Raw genomic sequence first — 16,280 nt, forward strand, 5'->3', positions numbered from 1 at the left:
CGATATTTTCCAAGAAGTTCCTCACGAGGATGAAGAAATGGAAGGAGGTCATTATGTCGAAGAACATATTAACGACGAACCACCGATGAAAATAGAAGAAGCGCTCATACAAATCAATCATTTAAAAATGTTTTTCGCTGCTGAAGAAGATACTAAAGGACTTTCGATGGTTTCTTCACTCCAAACAAATGTTGAAAACAAAATTATCAGCCGGAAGAAGGTGCAGAAGAAAATAAGTGATTACTGTATGTATTTTTCTTAAGATAAAGTCATAATATGCATAGCACAATTGTATGTATATTATTTACAAAAATATTGTGCAAAATCTGTATATAATTTAATTTAATTTTACATTAAACGTTTAATGATTTTTCTTTCTTTTTTTTTTTTTTTTTTTCTCCCTCAGACTTCTTGTTAGCGGACACTTCTCTCTAATGGACACATTTTCGTTCCCCATGGCTGTCCGTTAAAGGGAAGTTTCACATGTAGTTTATTTACATGTTAACACCAAAAAATGCTTTTAATTCATTCAAATTCTAATTCAGAAAGTTCTAAATAGTTGTATAATATCTAATATACCATTAATTAATTACCAATGCTATTTAAAGTTACTGTGGGTGGTATTTTCCGGTTTAATAATTTGTGCACTTTACAAGGATTGCTGATAAATAAATGCAGTGACATACTCTAGAATCCATGCATGTCAATCAACATGCATGATAGAAAAATTTATTTTTAAAAAAATCCATTTGTTGATTTCATTATTTTGAAGAATAATGACTTAATATTTCAAAATTTGCTTCTGTGAACATTTGAAACAGGTTCATATTTTGAAATTTATTGTAATATGTACATTTGATTTTTTCTGTATATAGATAAACTGATTTTTTTTTTTTTTTTTTTGTTGCAGTTTTTTGTACATACCCTGTTTTGTATATACTGTAAATCATGAGTTCCATCGGTACACAAAGAACAGGGAGGGTTACAAGAGACAGAGGCAACAAATCCCTGAATACCCAACTGACCACAAAGGGTATAACAGATGGAACGAAGGCTCCAGATGGTCTTGTTCCTAAGATACAGGTAAGGGCCATGATTGTTCTAATTCTTTCCCAAATTTTTATTTACTAGATTTGCCTCTCATAATATTTATATAGTTACTGTAGTTAATTTTCTGTAATTAAGGAAAATAGTATTGCTTTAAGCACTAATTTTTTTATTAAAAACTGCAAAACAAAAGTTAATATCAAAAATTTAAATAATAGAAGAGTTTGAGAATATATTAAGCCAGTGGTTCTCAAAATTTAGTGACATAATGACTCATTTTAGCTTCAAGAGCTTTTTGCTGGCCCCTTTTAGCTTGGAAATTTTTTCTTAGATCCTTGCACTTAATGAAATACTTTCTATGCTCTGAATTTTTTTTTTCAGTTTTTAAATATTGATAAGAAATTTCAGACATTCGTAAACCCCTGAAGCATCTCTGTTGAACCCTTAGGTCTTCTCCACTTTGCATTTTGTTTGCTGATATTTGATGATCTGTTTGTGTATAAAGTTATAACATGGATCATGTATTAGTGAATGTAACAGAATAGGGCCAACTGACTTTGTATTCATTATGAACAATAAACTGATATTTATTTAACTTCATTGTATAACTATATTGCTATTGTGATATTAAATGGTAGAATATTTATTTCCATATAGAGTGCAAGCGAATCCTTTCTGTGCCATTTAATTTGCCTTCTGCATGATGTCACCAAGGGTTTTTCATATGAACTCTAGTTTCAGCCAGTTTCTTTTCTGGAGTTTCTTTAATATTTTCTTTCCACTTGACTAAAAAATACCATCCTGAACGTAAAGTGGATATAGGAAATTATGGTTAACAGATTCTGGATATCCTGTAAAATCTTTGGAATATTAAATTCAGGCTTCTTTAAGAGAAAATTATAGATTTAGGGGACATCATTGTTCAGTATTTTATTTTGGAAGATGAAATGCACAAGGCATAATTTCTTATGGGTTTAGGTAATTAACTATATAATATTGGTGTAGATACACCATAGTTTACTGATAAATTTGAACTACATATGTAGTTTAAAGGCATCATTTTAATTGTATCTCTTATTGTGGGTGCCTTTACAACAAGATAGCTGGTATTGCACTACTTCAAATAAATAACGTTTCTCTAGTAGAGAAGACTACTGTTATTTATTTTCAGTGGATACCACCACCCAGACGATTGTTTCAAAGCTAGTTGACTTCAGTGAGTGGGCAGGTATCCTGGTAGTCTTCTCTTCTAGAGAAGCGTTATTTATTTAAAGTAGTGCAATACCAGCTATCTTGTTGTGAAGGCACCCACAATATGAGATACAATTAAAACGATGCCTTTACACTACATACATAGTTCAAATTTATGGGTACACTATGTATCTACACCGATATTATATAGTTAATTACCTAAACCCATAAGAAATTATGCCTTGTGCATTTAGTCTTCTAATACATTATTATTTACACACCATTTGGACTCTCTCATATTGTGGAAATAACTTTGCAACTGTGATGGCATATTGCATTACCAGGATACCTGCCCACTCACTGATGATGAACCCAACTAGCTTCGAAACGATTGTCTGGGTGGTATCCACCGAAAATAAATAACAGTATTCTCTACTAGAGAACTGTTATTTATTTGAAGTAGTGCAATACCAGCTATCTCATTGTGAAGGCACCCACAATAGGAGATACAATTAAAATGATGCCTTTACACTACATACTTAGTTCAAATTTATGGGTAAACTATGGTGTATCTACACCGATATTATATAGTTGATTATTTTATGTTTGGTTGATTTCATAATATATATGTTCATTGCAGCCAACAGCAGAGCAGTTGCGCATAGCCCAAATAATCAATGACGCGAACAAATCAGATGATCCCGACCTGAAACAGAAAGTGGACCAGGTATGTATAATGTGCTTCTTTTGCTGTTCTTGAATAATTAACTATAAAAAGTAAGACTTCTACTATAGTGGTGATCATAACTCTTTATCTAGTAAAATGTATTATATGGCCAGTAATTATGGATTTAGAGCTATAAATTATTGCCACTTAATGTGCATATTATGTATTTAATTTTATTCAAATTGCATCATTTTCATCCTTACTTCTGCTTCATTCACGTCTAAAGACAAAACTGATCTACTAGTACACTGGTAAGCAACCTGTTTTGCATTAGAGCCACTTAAAAGAGCTAGCTAAAACCCTGAATGGTTTGTATTGGATGTTAAATATACCTCTTATCAGCAAATGCAGCATCTGCTGCATTCAGTTAGCGCATCAGACATGTTTTTCTGAAATAAGCAATGGTGCATTTTCAAGAATCCAACTTCTGTTTTTTTCTCTTGCCTTCTCATTTTCTGTTTTCCAAAATAATTTTTTCCTAATCACAGATAGGTAGTCTGATTTACATCAGGGATGTTTTCTTATGAACAGGGATGTACGTTGAAACGATGTAAATCAGACATGTTTATTACATGATGTGGTTACAAAGGAACTGGATGCAAAAAATAATTTTGATATCATATATTTGGATTTCAGGAAAGCTTTTGACACTGTTGCACATGGAAGGTGATCTGATTGAGGTGTATAAGGCCTCCAATGAGTTGAACACGCTGAATTCTGATGGGATTCTTCCATTGTTCAGATTACGAACCTAAGGAAGCATAAATTCAAATTAAGGAAAGACATGTAGAATAGTTGTGCGGAAATTTGCCTTTAGCCAGAGGGTGGTTAATTGCTGGAACAAACTTCCATCTGTTGTTGTGGAAGTTGATAGGTTTAAATATCCCAGGGGCTCACATTTGGTGAGTATGGGCTTGGCAAACCCAGGGTCCTGAGCTGGATATCATCATTCTTCTATTTCTTGCTTTCTTGGTGATTCCCTTTTACACACTCTCTCTCTCTCTCTCTCTCTCTCTCTCTCTCTCTCTCTCTCTCTCTCTCTCTCTCTCTCTCTCTCTCTCTCTCTCTCTCTCTCTCTCTCTCTCTCTCTCTCAGGGTAATGTGGGAAATTTTTTTTTTTTTTTTTTTTTTGGCTGGTGCAGCATAAGCCTCAGGCTTCCTTGCACCATATGGCTAATAATAATAATAATAAATTTAAGGAGAAACTGGACAAACATTTAGAGGGATTTTTGTATTTTTTTTTTTTTTTTTTTTTTTTTGACTGATGCTACATAAGCTTATACACTTGCTTTCTTGCATCACATGCCGCCGCCACCACCACCACTACTTAAATGTACATTTACAGGTTATACAGGTGATGTGTTCCCATGGTCACTTTTTTGGATTGCCAAGTAAATTTGACTTTACTGAACTATTCATTAAGACAAAAATTAAATGAATATTAGAACAGGAAAGCAATAAAAGTACACATGCCTTTCACTGCATGTGTAAACATTTATTATTTAGATACTTTTATCAGTTATACTAAACTATGTCATTTTATGAAGCCAAAGAGAAGTGTGAACAGAATTTTCCTGTTTCCTCTCTTGATATGGTTCATTTTAACAGTGCCGAAGATCACTCAATACTTTAATGAGAATGTCACGCTGTTCCTTGTTAGTATCATTTTGATAAGACTGGCCAGCCCTTTCTTGAACAAACAAATTAAAGTTATGCTTAGCGTTTTAGCAATTTCTTGTAGCAGTGTTAAGTGTAAGAGAATATTCATCCAATGGTGGGGGGGGGGGAATACAAGGTCAGATTTTTTTTTTTTTTTGTGAATCTTTGGAAATGCTTTTGACAGCCAAGCTTAAACAGCAGAGTCATTGTTATAAACAAAATAATTCAATATTTCTGAAGTCTGCAGGAGTATCTTTCTTGCAGCTGTCATAATCTGTTGTCTAACAGAATGCAAACAGAAATCCATAGGCAAAAAAACCCTAAATAAACTAATGAAGGCATACTGTATATTAGTAAACAATCCTATGTATGTTATCAGTGAAATTTAATTTGCTTCCATCCAATTATTGTCCCATTGCAATTACGTCTACTCTTTCTAAAGTAATGGAGAAATCAATTAACTGTTAACTCTTAAACTACCTAGAAACCTCCCATCTGATCAACGATTCCCAGTATGGATTCCGTCAGTTTCGATCCTCTATTGAAATTCTGGCTTATATTACCCATTTATGGACAACTTCAACGGAAAAGTTTGGTGAAACACAAGCAGTTGCTCTTGACATCTCAAAGGCTTTCAATTGTGTTTGGCATAAAGGTCTCCTAAACAAGCTTCCATCTTATGGTTTGTCAACTGTTTTTTGTAATTGGTTGTCCAGTTTTCTCTCTGATCGCTCACTGAGGGTGATGACAGATGGCTCTCTGTCCTCTAACTTTTCCACTAATGCTGGTATCCCCTAAGGTTCAGTTCTTTCCCTCACTATTTTCCTCTTGTATGTTAATGAAATCCTATCCATAGTTTTGCCGATGATAGCACATTGCATTCCAATTACCATTTTGAGAAACCTTGCTCAATCAGCTTCAACTTCTCAAATATCCGTTACCAATTCCTTAAATGCCGATCTCTGGGTAATTCTCCAGTGGGGAAAAGACAACTTAGTTGATTTCAATCCTTCTAAAACTCAGTCCTGTCTTATATCTTGCAAAAAGGGTTCTTCTGCTCCTATGCGTATCTTTGGTGACACTCCAATTTCTAGGCAAAATGATATCTCCTTTGGGGATTACCCTGACTTCTAATCTCTCTTGGCACAAGCACATTACACATATTGCTTCCTCTGCATCTAAAAAACTTGGTTTTCTCTTTCGCTCTCGGCGTTACTTTTCTTCTAAACAGCTGTTCACTCTGTACAAATTGCAAATCTGCCCTACCATGGAATTCCCACATCTGGGGCAGTGCCCACAAAACCTCTCAGGCTTCTAGAATCCATTCAGAAGAGGGCAGTTAGGTTAATTAATGACTCCTCTCTAACAGAGTCTCTCCACTCGCTGTCTCATAGACGTACTGTTTCTGCTGTATGCCTTTTCTACAGATACTTTCATGGACCCTTAGAAACTTCAAGAGCAACTAGTGCAGTTTCACAAAAGTTTTCCATCGAATTTGTCCATAGATGGGTAACATGAGCTAGTATGTCACTAGTGGATTGATGCTAACAGATCCATATTGGCAATTGTTAAATCAGATGGAAGGTTTCAAGATAGTTTAGGACTTAGAAGTTACCAGATTCTCCATTACTTTGGAAAGAGTAGAAGTAGAAATGTTGGGATTATTGGAAAACTTCTAAGACGGATTGCTGGGTGGCTGCAGGGCAGAAGACAGAGGGTTGTGATTAATGGATATTCTTTAAATTGGTGGGAAGTAAGAAGTGGTGTTTCCTAAGGATCGGTACTTGGATCACTGTTGTTTCTGATTTTAATAAACATTGATGAAGGGATAGAAGGCATGATGTCAAAATTTGCAGACAGTATGAAGATTGGTGGAGTAGTTAATGATCAGTACCAAGCAGCACTCCATTAGGATGACTTGAACAGGCTTCAAGAATGGTTAGAAAAGTGAGAGCTATGTTTTAATGGCAAAATTCAAGGTATTACACAGGCAGATGTGAAGTTTTCTGAGCAGTGTAATGAGCCAGCCAGGAAAGCTCATGGTGTCCTATCAGTGATTTATCAAACACTATCCTGTACAAATAGGGAGGTCCATAGTCCTACCGTATAAGGCAATTGTAAGACCACATCTGGAATACTGTGTTCAGGTATGGAGACCTCATTTGAAAAAAGACACGAACTTCTTGAAAGGTTCCAAAGGTGGGCAACTTGCATGGTTCAATCAGGAAAGGGCAACCATACGAAGAAAGACTTCCAATCACGTGGGCTTACAGAGCTTGGCAACTAGGCACCCCATCACCATAGTTAGGTGTATTATGGCCTTTGCTACTCTTGCACCGTAAAGTCTATAAACAAACAAACAACTAGGCACTTCAGAGCTTACCTGATTGAGGTTTATAAGGCTCTGAGAGGAGGAGTAGTAAAATGAATGAAGGTGGAATTTTCACTGTTATAAAGAATTTCAGAACTAGGGGCCATACATTCAAATTACGGGGGAAGAGGATTAGACTAGATTGTAGTAATTTTTTTTAGCCAGCAAATCATTGATTACTGTAACAGGTTGCCTCCACAGGTAGTTCAGGCCGACAGTTTGAAGAAATTTAAATGGTCATCTGGATAGTTACCTTCATGAAGAGGAAAGTGCATAATTTTTCTTTTTTGCTGGTGCATCAAAACCCTGTGGCTTCTTTGCTGCACTATATGGCTATTACTATAAGTAAGTGCAACAGGATGATAATTTGATGGGCAGGATTTGTCAACCATTTTAGTAACTTGTTAGATATGAACAATTTTCAAGCAGATGGAAGAACAGCAGTGGAATAAGAAAGTATAAAATGGTGATATAGCACAAGAGAGAGCACAGGTTTTGAGAACAAGTTTAGAAATGCCATCGAGATTGTTCAGATTTCTTCTTGCATCCTTTTGAAAGAAGATAACTTTTAGGAGACATCGAGTGGAGTGAACCGAGAGGCAGTTTACCAAGATCATCAATACAAGAGTTGGAAGAAAATAGGATGCTAATAAATATGCTTTATCTTTAGCTCAGGAGGCATTAGAACCATTAGGTTTTAATAAGGTGGGAGTATAGATGAACAAAAGTTGCAGCAAATAGCTTTGGCAAGAGACAAGAATGCTCAGCTACTGTTTGAACAAGCAAGTTTTCTATTTTCGGCCTGTTAAAAATATAGTTTGGATTACTGATTGTTTTACAGTTGTTGCGAGCTTTAGTGTAGGCAGAAAATGAACTTGGAGTTTTGGATGTGAGTCAATGGATATATGCAACAGCCTTAGCACATTTATTGGAAAATCAACATTTGAATAGAGGATGAGATTTTAAAGAGAATGTGGAAAGAAGGGTTGGAAACATTGACATCGGAAGTTTTAAAACAATAATCCAACCAAGGAAAAGAAGAATAAAAATCTTGCAGATCATCCAATTTTGCATTCTTGACTTGTCAAATAATGCAAGGCTGAGAATGGCCACAGTGAGAAGAGATCATTACAAAGTTGATTTGAGGTGCTTGACCAGTTAATTACCTGTGTGGTTAGGATTATCTGGAATTCTGGTAGGTAAAAGAACAATCTGTGAGAGGTCATTAGTAATTGCCAGTAATTAGTTATAAACCAGCTCTTATGAGTATAGTTGTCTCTGTCTCCCACTGTAGTGCCATTCACTCAGCACTAGTTTGTTATAGCACTGTTTCCAGTTACTACACACTCCCAGAATAGTGCTATTTACTATTCACTTCAAATGCCTGGAGCAGAGTGACCCATTAACAGGTGGTTAGCCTCCTGAGTGGGTATCTTTGGAAACTTTTTTTTTTTTTTTAATGCTCTTCAGTCTGATTTTCCAGTCACATTTAATTCACAAAGGCCTCAGTAGCCGAGTAGTCAGGAGCGGGAGTGCAGTAGCACACGCTCTTTGAGTATACTGGGGTTCAAGCCCCTGACTGCTGAATACAGTCGATCTGTCAACCCGCACTGGACCAGCGTGGCAGATTATGGTCCATTTCCCTCAGCATGAATTGTTGAGGAGGCTTCCATCCTGCAGTGGGTTGATAATGGCTGCACTTTACTTTTTTTTTTTTTTTTTTTAATTCACAATACCTACCTTCAAAGGCAAGTTCTTTGATTTCACTAATGAAAATTGACTTTTAATTGATATTGTAATTAATGAGAAAGTGGTTGGATTGTTGAACAAACTGGAAGTGCTGCAAAGCATTTCTAGTTTATGACAAGGAGAAACTTGGAAAGTGTTTGTATATTGCCTCAATAGTTATTTTTCTTGCCCACGAGTAATTTACATATCTTTAGTAATTTTTTGTAGCTGTTTATAACGGCACAATCTTTGTGTCCATAGCTGTAAAACACTGTTGTCATGGTGTTTTATTGTGGAAAATATATTAAAGCAGTTAAGTGTGCCATTTCTTGCATATTACAAAAATATATGCTTTATACCTCCCACCCACCCAGTGGTGCTATTTGGAAAAATGAGTGTGCTTGTTTTGGGAGTTTATAATTAATTGAAGTTTATTAAGTTCCTAAAACTTTTCATTAGGAACTGTTGTTTTCACTGCTTATTGTGCAATAAGCAATAAGCCCTGTAGTTAACCTAAAGAATTTTTTTTAATAGCCTCAAAGGGATCAAGCGAGTCAGCTAATGATAATAATGCAAAGAAAGTGAAAAGCTTTTTGAGAAACTTGTCATTGGAAACAAAATTAGATATTCAGAAAAGACAGGATTTGCACTCATTTGCTAATTTTGAGTGATCTGAAAATTAATGGTATCACATGCTGTTAATTGTAAATACAGTATACATATAATAAGGTTTCATCATTTTAAAGTAATTTTTTTGCATTTTCTTAAAGATATACTGTACATTGAAGAAATTTATGCATTTAAAGGTTTAAAGGAATGATTTAGATTTACATAATATTTTTATACAGAGAAATGGTGCCTGTAAAATCAGCCAGAAACACTGTTCATGCTAACAAGTTGAAATTACGTACATTACTTTTTGTGGATAAATCTTCCTCACTTTATATGGGGCGCCTCCGTAGCCAGGTGGGCAGGAGCAGCAGTGCGTAGCACATGCTTCTTGATTAGACTGGGGTTCGAGCCCGTGACCACCAAATACGGAGGATGCGGAAAGGTCAGGGAATGACCACCACATATCCCTGGAGCAATATGGCCTTAGTGGCTAATGCTCCTAAAAACCAAATAACAAACAAACAAACAAACAAACACTTTATATGGATTTACTTAGCACACTGTTTTTATGACACCAAATTAAGGTCAGTAAGTGGAAGGGAAATTCACCCATATGATGAACTGCTATTGAGCTGAATACAATGAGCCAGTAAACGAATCTTTGAGAGGGAATAGCTTCCCAAAAAATAACTATATACTTGGTGAGGTTAAGTCAAAAACAGTAGAGGAAGAAAGGGACTTGGAAGTTACAATAAGGTTAGACAAAGTTCTCTGAGTAGAATAGACATTTGGTAAGAAGGCCCAGGTATCCTGTTGATTTTTTTTATTGAACATTTGCTTGTAGAGAGGTCATAATCCCACTGTATCAGGCAGTTACCACACTTGGAATACAGTGTCAAAGGAAAGAAGATACAGAGCTCCCGAAAGTGGCCAACGACAGGAAGCCCATTTGGTGAGATCTGCAAAAGGATACCCAGATGAAGAAAGACTTCGAATGTGTGGAATACAGAGCTTAGCATCTAGACACCTTAGGGGATCTGATTGAGATGTATAAGGCTCTGATAGGGGATAGTAAAATGAATGAAAACTCAATTTTTGTGTTTTAAATGATTCCAGAACTAGGGACTGTAAATTCAAAATATGGAGAATGATTTAGACTGGGTGTTGGAAGTTTTATTTTAGCCAGTGAGTTGTTAATATTAGAGTAAGTTGCCTCCATGGTTTGTTGAGGGAGATTATGCCAAGGCAGATTAGAGCAAGGTTTGGCAAAAAAGTAGCAAAAAATTCTTTGCAATGGGATAAACCACACTGGCTCACTAGATACAAATTGCATAACTATTGATGATCTTGTTCACTTTACTGATAAAGTGAATAAATATTTTGTATTTATGTTTTGCATAAATATTTTATATGCATGAAGATTTTAGGAAAGAGACTCCAAAGTATACCAAGTTATAACAGAGCTAAATCATTTTGTGATAATGAGAAGAAAGTGGAAGAGAAACTGGTGAAGCAAAAAGTAAATAGAACACCTCAGGCTGATGGAATCTATCCAATTGTATTAAAAGAAGCAGCAAAAGAGGTAAGCAAACCTTGTAGTCTTAATTATAAGATCATCCTTGGATTTGGAAGATGTCCATTAAGTCTGACGTTATCCAAATATCTCCCTGTCTTCACAAAGAGGGAGATCAAAGGGTGAATTGAGTAATTACACATCTGTAAACCTGACTTCTGTTTTAGGGAAAATAATGGAATTAGTGGTTAAAGAAGTAATGCAGGATCATCTTGGGAATGCAGTTATACTACAATCACAGCACATATTTAAGGGAAGATCTTGTCTGACCATCTGATTAGCTGCTGTGATGCAGTAACAAATGAACTGAATGCAAAAAATAATTTTGACATCATATGCCAGTAAAGCTTTTGGCACTGTTAATTATGAAAGACTTTTGTATACATTAGTGCAATGTCACATTGGGGGTAAGTTACTGCTATGGATGAAGGGATGGTTGGGTGCCAGAAGATAGAGTAGTTATTAATTGGCACTGCTCTTAGACCAGTGGTATTAGAGCAGTCCATCAGGTTCAGGGCTGGACCATTTACTGTTTTAAATATATATTAATGCAGTGAATGTAAGCATATCATGCTTAATGCCTAAGTTTGCAGGTGATACAAAGGTTGGCAGTGTGGTTAATGACAGGAATCAAGGCATAGTACTGAACAAAACCTAGAAAAATTAAAAATATGGACCGAGAAATGGAAGGGTTTAGTATTTGATAAATGCAAGTTACAGCATATGGGCTGCAGGAAGCTCAGAATAACATCTTAATTGGGTGGTATCACATTCAAGGTGGTGGAGAATGTAAAAGACCTAGGGATAATTGTATAGTCCATAGTGAAGTTTGCAAGTAGTGCAGCCTTGACTGCTAGGAAAGCTTGTGGGACTCTCATTGATATACAGCAATTTTTATAGCAGAGACAAGGAGGTAATATCCTGTTGCACAAAGTGTGGTTAGGCTTGTGTATATTAGGAAGGGTGTGAATTTGTTGGAATGGGTGCAGAGAAGTGCAACAAGATTACTTAGTGACACAAGGGTACTGTTATCAAGAAAGACTTCAATTCTGTGAATTGTAGTGCCTGGAAACTCTCCACCCTTGAGACCTGATTAAGATATTTAAGGGTTTAAATGGATTGAGTAAACTGAATGCTGATGGCATTCTCTTTCATGGACAACACACTTCAGAGATGTTTTTATATTAAAATGCATGGTTATTATTATTACTACTAGCCACATAGTGCAAGGAAGCTTGAGGCTTATGCTGCACCAGCCAAAAAAAAGTTTCCGAGTTACCCCGAGAGAGTGAGAGTCAGAAGTAGAAGGAAATCACCAACAAGGAAGAGAAGAATGATGATATCCAGCTCAGGACCCTGGGTGTGCCAAGCCCATATTCACCAGATGTGAGCCCCTGGAGGTATAGGATTGATGTGTAAAAATTTTCTTATAGCCAGGGAGTAATCAATTGTTTGAGCAAAATTCCATTTGGTGTTGTGGAAGTAGGTAATTTGAATAAAGTTAAAGAAGGATTAGACAGATTGTTAGAGAGGACGAACAGATGGCCATGTAAAATTTATTATTGATATTATTATTATTTTTTTTTTGTGATGCTGTATAAATTTGTTTCCATGCATTACATGCTATGCTGAATATTAATTGGTCATTATACTAGTATTAATGTGTAATGGTTTTTGTACATGGAGTAAGTTGTTTTTTTTATTTAAAAAAAAATTTTTTTTTTAGATTATTGAACTAACTGGAAAGTCTAGTGATGCAGTTATTGTTGCTCTTCATGACTGTGATAATGACACAGAAAGAGCCATCAATATGCTCCTTGAAGGTGATCAGAATGAGGTTAGTCAATCATTTATTTTAGTCATTGTGCCTTGTTCTGTTGTAATAAACTAGTAAATGTATGCCTAGTTCAGTTTCACACATCAAAAGAAAAATGATGTAATAGCAGAATGTCATGCTGTCTGTTAGGATTGCTTTGAAAATTTCTAAATTTATACTGTTCAAGTCATCTAAACATGATTTGAATTATCCAAAGATGATATAAATAGGCAGAAAGTAAGGCTCATGGTGTCCTATTGATGATTAATTGAACATTTGCTTGTAGATTTGGAGATATAGTGGACAACCAAAATATATTTATTATAATAAAAATTGTATTAAACTGAAACACAAAAAGTCAGAATGGTGATTAATATATTGCGAAATAATTATAATGAAAGAAATTTTATGCAATTTTATATTTTTTAGTAAAAAATTCACATTTTAAGATGTGTGATTTTTATGTGTTTTTATTTTCAATGAAAGAAAATATTTATTAATCAGCTGCAAAAAAGAACATTATTATCATGAAACAACAGGCTTCCCTTCTCAAATTTATAAATATGCAATAAGTGCAACTGTCAGATAATATGATGTAAATACCCATGCATCTTCATACACAGCTGAAACAAATATAATTTCTTTAATGTTAGTATCTGATTTATCAGCACATTTCACACAATATGTTATATGTAAACAATCCCTGTCACTTTCTCAAGTAAGCATAAAAAATGGCAGAAAGATTAAAAGCCAACAGTTTTGAACAGGCAATTAACTGCCCAATTAGTAAATCACTGCAGCATTGTCAGATGCTAAAGATCAAATATTCAGAAGTATAAGTTGTATTGTTTAAGGATTTTCTGTTTCCAAATTTCATTATAATAATTATATATTTTCATACCGGATATGAATTTTTCTTGTGGTAAATTGATATTTTTGCTATAATTGATATTCATTAAAATTAAATAATTTTATATAAAAATGCATAGTAAATTGGCAGGGGATAAGAAGCAATTTCATTTTACTAACTATTTCATTACTCATGCTTTTGTTATACCAACATTTTAGCGAATAACAAATTCTACGACAGCACTTGGATATTGTGTTCAAGTAGGGAAACTGCACTTGGGGGGAGAAATCTATAAAGCTTCTTGAAAGGATCAAAAGATGGGCATATTCCTCATGCTTGGTGAGATCAGACATAGAGCACATGTGCGACGAGGAAGGACTTTGAATATGTAGGCCATAGAGCTTGGCAACTAGGCACTTTAGAGGAGACCTGCTTGATCTGTAAGGCTCTAAGAAGAGATAGCAAAAATGAATCAAGGTCATATTTTTCGGTTAAATGATTCCAGAACTAGGGGCAATAAATTCACATTTATGGTCTTTAGTTCTTGTATTATAAGATAAGAGACTGACTGGATTATAGGAAGTTTTCTTTTATCCAGTGAGTTGTTAATTGCTGTTACCTCCATGGGTAGTAAAGGTTGGCGGCTTGATGGAATTTCAAGATTATCTGAGTAGTTACCTAAATATGTCAGGAGGGGAAAACATACAAGTAATTTATTTTGTTTTCTTTATTTTTTATATTTTTATTTGTTTTTTTTTTTTACGTTTCATTGTGTTTTTTTTTTTTTTTTTTCAATTTTGGTAGGTGGCAAAAGCCTGTGGTCTCCTTGCACTGTATGGGTAATACTAATTAAAGAGGTTCAGAATGAGGAAGATTTATGACTTATGATACATGCAAGGAAAAGAATGTTACTATTCTTCATTATAAAACTGTGGCAAGAGACTATTTGGAATATTCCATTCAGGTCAGGGATGCCTATCCAAAGGACATACCTTCTAGAAACGGTTAAATAAGGGCAAAAAAAAAAAAAAAAAAAAAAAATGGTTAGGATTGTATGTGGTTGCCCCTATGAGGGTCTTAGAAGATGTGGATTACAGAGCTTGGAAACTAGATACCTCAGGGGTGACATGATAGAGGTATTTAATTTCCTTAAAGTTGGAGTTCTTAACCATTTTTGTAGTGTCTTCTCTTTTCCATTTTGTCCTTCCACCTCATTTTAGTTTCAAAATTAGTAAATAAAATATATGGTCAGTAAATTCAATTTTGGGAGGCCTTTTTTCCCTTAGGGAATTGAGTCTGGCTGGATAAGAACTACCTTAAAGCAATATTCAAAATGAATGAGGGAGATTATTTGATGTGTATGAATTATCATCAGATAGATAAATGAAGTCATGAAGAGAATTGGTAACTAGTTAATGCAGATTACTAGACGTCTGGCAAAGAATAAAAGTGATTCATCCCATTCCTTCTAAACACTAGAAGGAATGGGATGAATCACATTGGCCTACAGATATGAACATTGCAACTGTTGATGATCCTGCCAAGGTTGGTAATAAACTGAATAGATAATTTGCATAAATAGAATATTTCCATACACTATTTCTTCATTCATACATAAAGAAATTTTTAGCTGTATTTTTACATTTTTAAAAGTATGTCATATTCTAATGGGGAGTTGCATGACTTTGTGGTACTGAGAGGAAAGTGGAAGAGAAATTGTTGATGCTAAAAATAATAAGGCACTTGACATGAATGGGATTAATCAAATTATATTAAGAAAGGTAGCAAAAGAGGTAAGCAAATCTTTGGTCATGATTATGAGGGCAGCATTCTATTCAGGGGAGCTCCCTCTGGAATGTGGATGTGCAGATATCTCTATTTCATGAAAGGACATTAAAGGGTGAAGTGAGTAACTATAGATCTGTAAACTTGACATGTAGTAGTAGTAATAGTGGCATGTGATGCAAGAAAGAAAGTGTATGAGCTTATGCAGCATCAGCCAAAAAAAAAAATCAGTTTGTCCAGTTCCTCCTTAAATTTATTTAACCTGTCAACTACCACAATGACAGATGGAAGTCTGTTCCAGTAATTAGCCACCTGCTGGCTAAAGGCAAATTTGAATTCATGCTCCCTTAGGTTTGTAATCTGAATAAGTGGAAGAATCCCATCAGAATTCAGCGTGCTCAACCCATTCAAGGCATTATACACCTTGATCAGATCACCTCACAGGTGTCTAGTCTCCAGCCACTGCAATTTGCGCAACTTAAAGCCTCTCTCTTTTTCTTTTTTATGTGAACCCCAAACACGAGAGGTATTAGAACCTATAGTACTTAGTACCATGCTTGGGTTGAAGGTTGAGAAGATGAAAGAAGATATTTGTTGACATTGGACTTGAACTTCTGTAGATTGTAATTTTCAGGAAATACGTATGAAGGAAGGTTGTTCCAGAAAACGGCAGTTGAATGAATAAATGAGGAAGATAAAAAGTTGGTTCTGTGGGTTTGAAGTTGGACAGTAAATGGATGTTGGCTGGTGGCGGCATGTGTTCGGACTGTTTTGAAAGAGAGAGCGGGAATTATAGAAGCCAATTCAGAAGAACAGTGCCCGTGGAAGTATCTGTATAAGAGGCATGCAGTAGAAACAGTGCGTCTATGAGAAAGCGAGTGGAGAGACTGTTAGAGATGAATCATTAATTAACCTAACTGC

General features: G+C 35.2%; 1 protein-coding gene across 6 annotated transcripts in view; it reads left to right on the top strand.

Annotated features, from left to right (window-relative positions):
- Positions 1 to 16,280, top strand: part of lig (ubiquitin-associated protein-like lingerer) — a 574,370-nt gene that overhangs the window by 80,174 nt on the left and 477,916 nt on the right. For all 6 annotated transcript variants that reach the window (XM_090377982.1, XM_090377983.1, XM_090377981.1 and 3 more), the window contains exons 2-4: positions 911 to 1,083; positions 2,879 to 2,965; positions 12,635 to 12,745. In XM_090377982.1, coding sequence (XP_090234108.1) covers positions 949 to 1,083; positions 2,879 to 2,965; positions 12,635 to 12,745 — 333 coding nt within the window. In that variant the 5' untranslated portion in view covers positions 911 to 948. The remainder of the gene's footprint in view (positions 1 to 910; positions 1,084 to 2,878; positions 2,966 to 12,634; positions 12,746 to 16,280) is intronic.

The sequence above is a fragment of the Mastigoproctus giganteus genome, chromosome 7, assembly GCF_048544385.1.
Source record: "Mastigoproctus giganteus isolate SK-2022 chromosome 7, ASM4854438v1, whole genome shotgun sequence".
NCBI lineage: Eukaryota > Metazoa > Arthropoda > Arachnida > Uropygi > Thelyphonidae > Mastigoproctus > Mastigoproctus giganteus.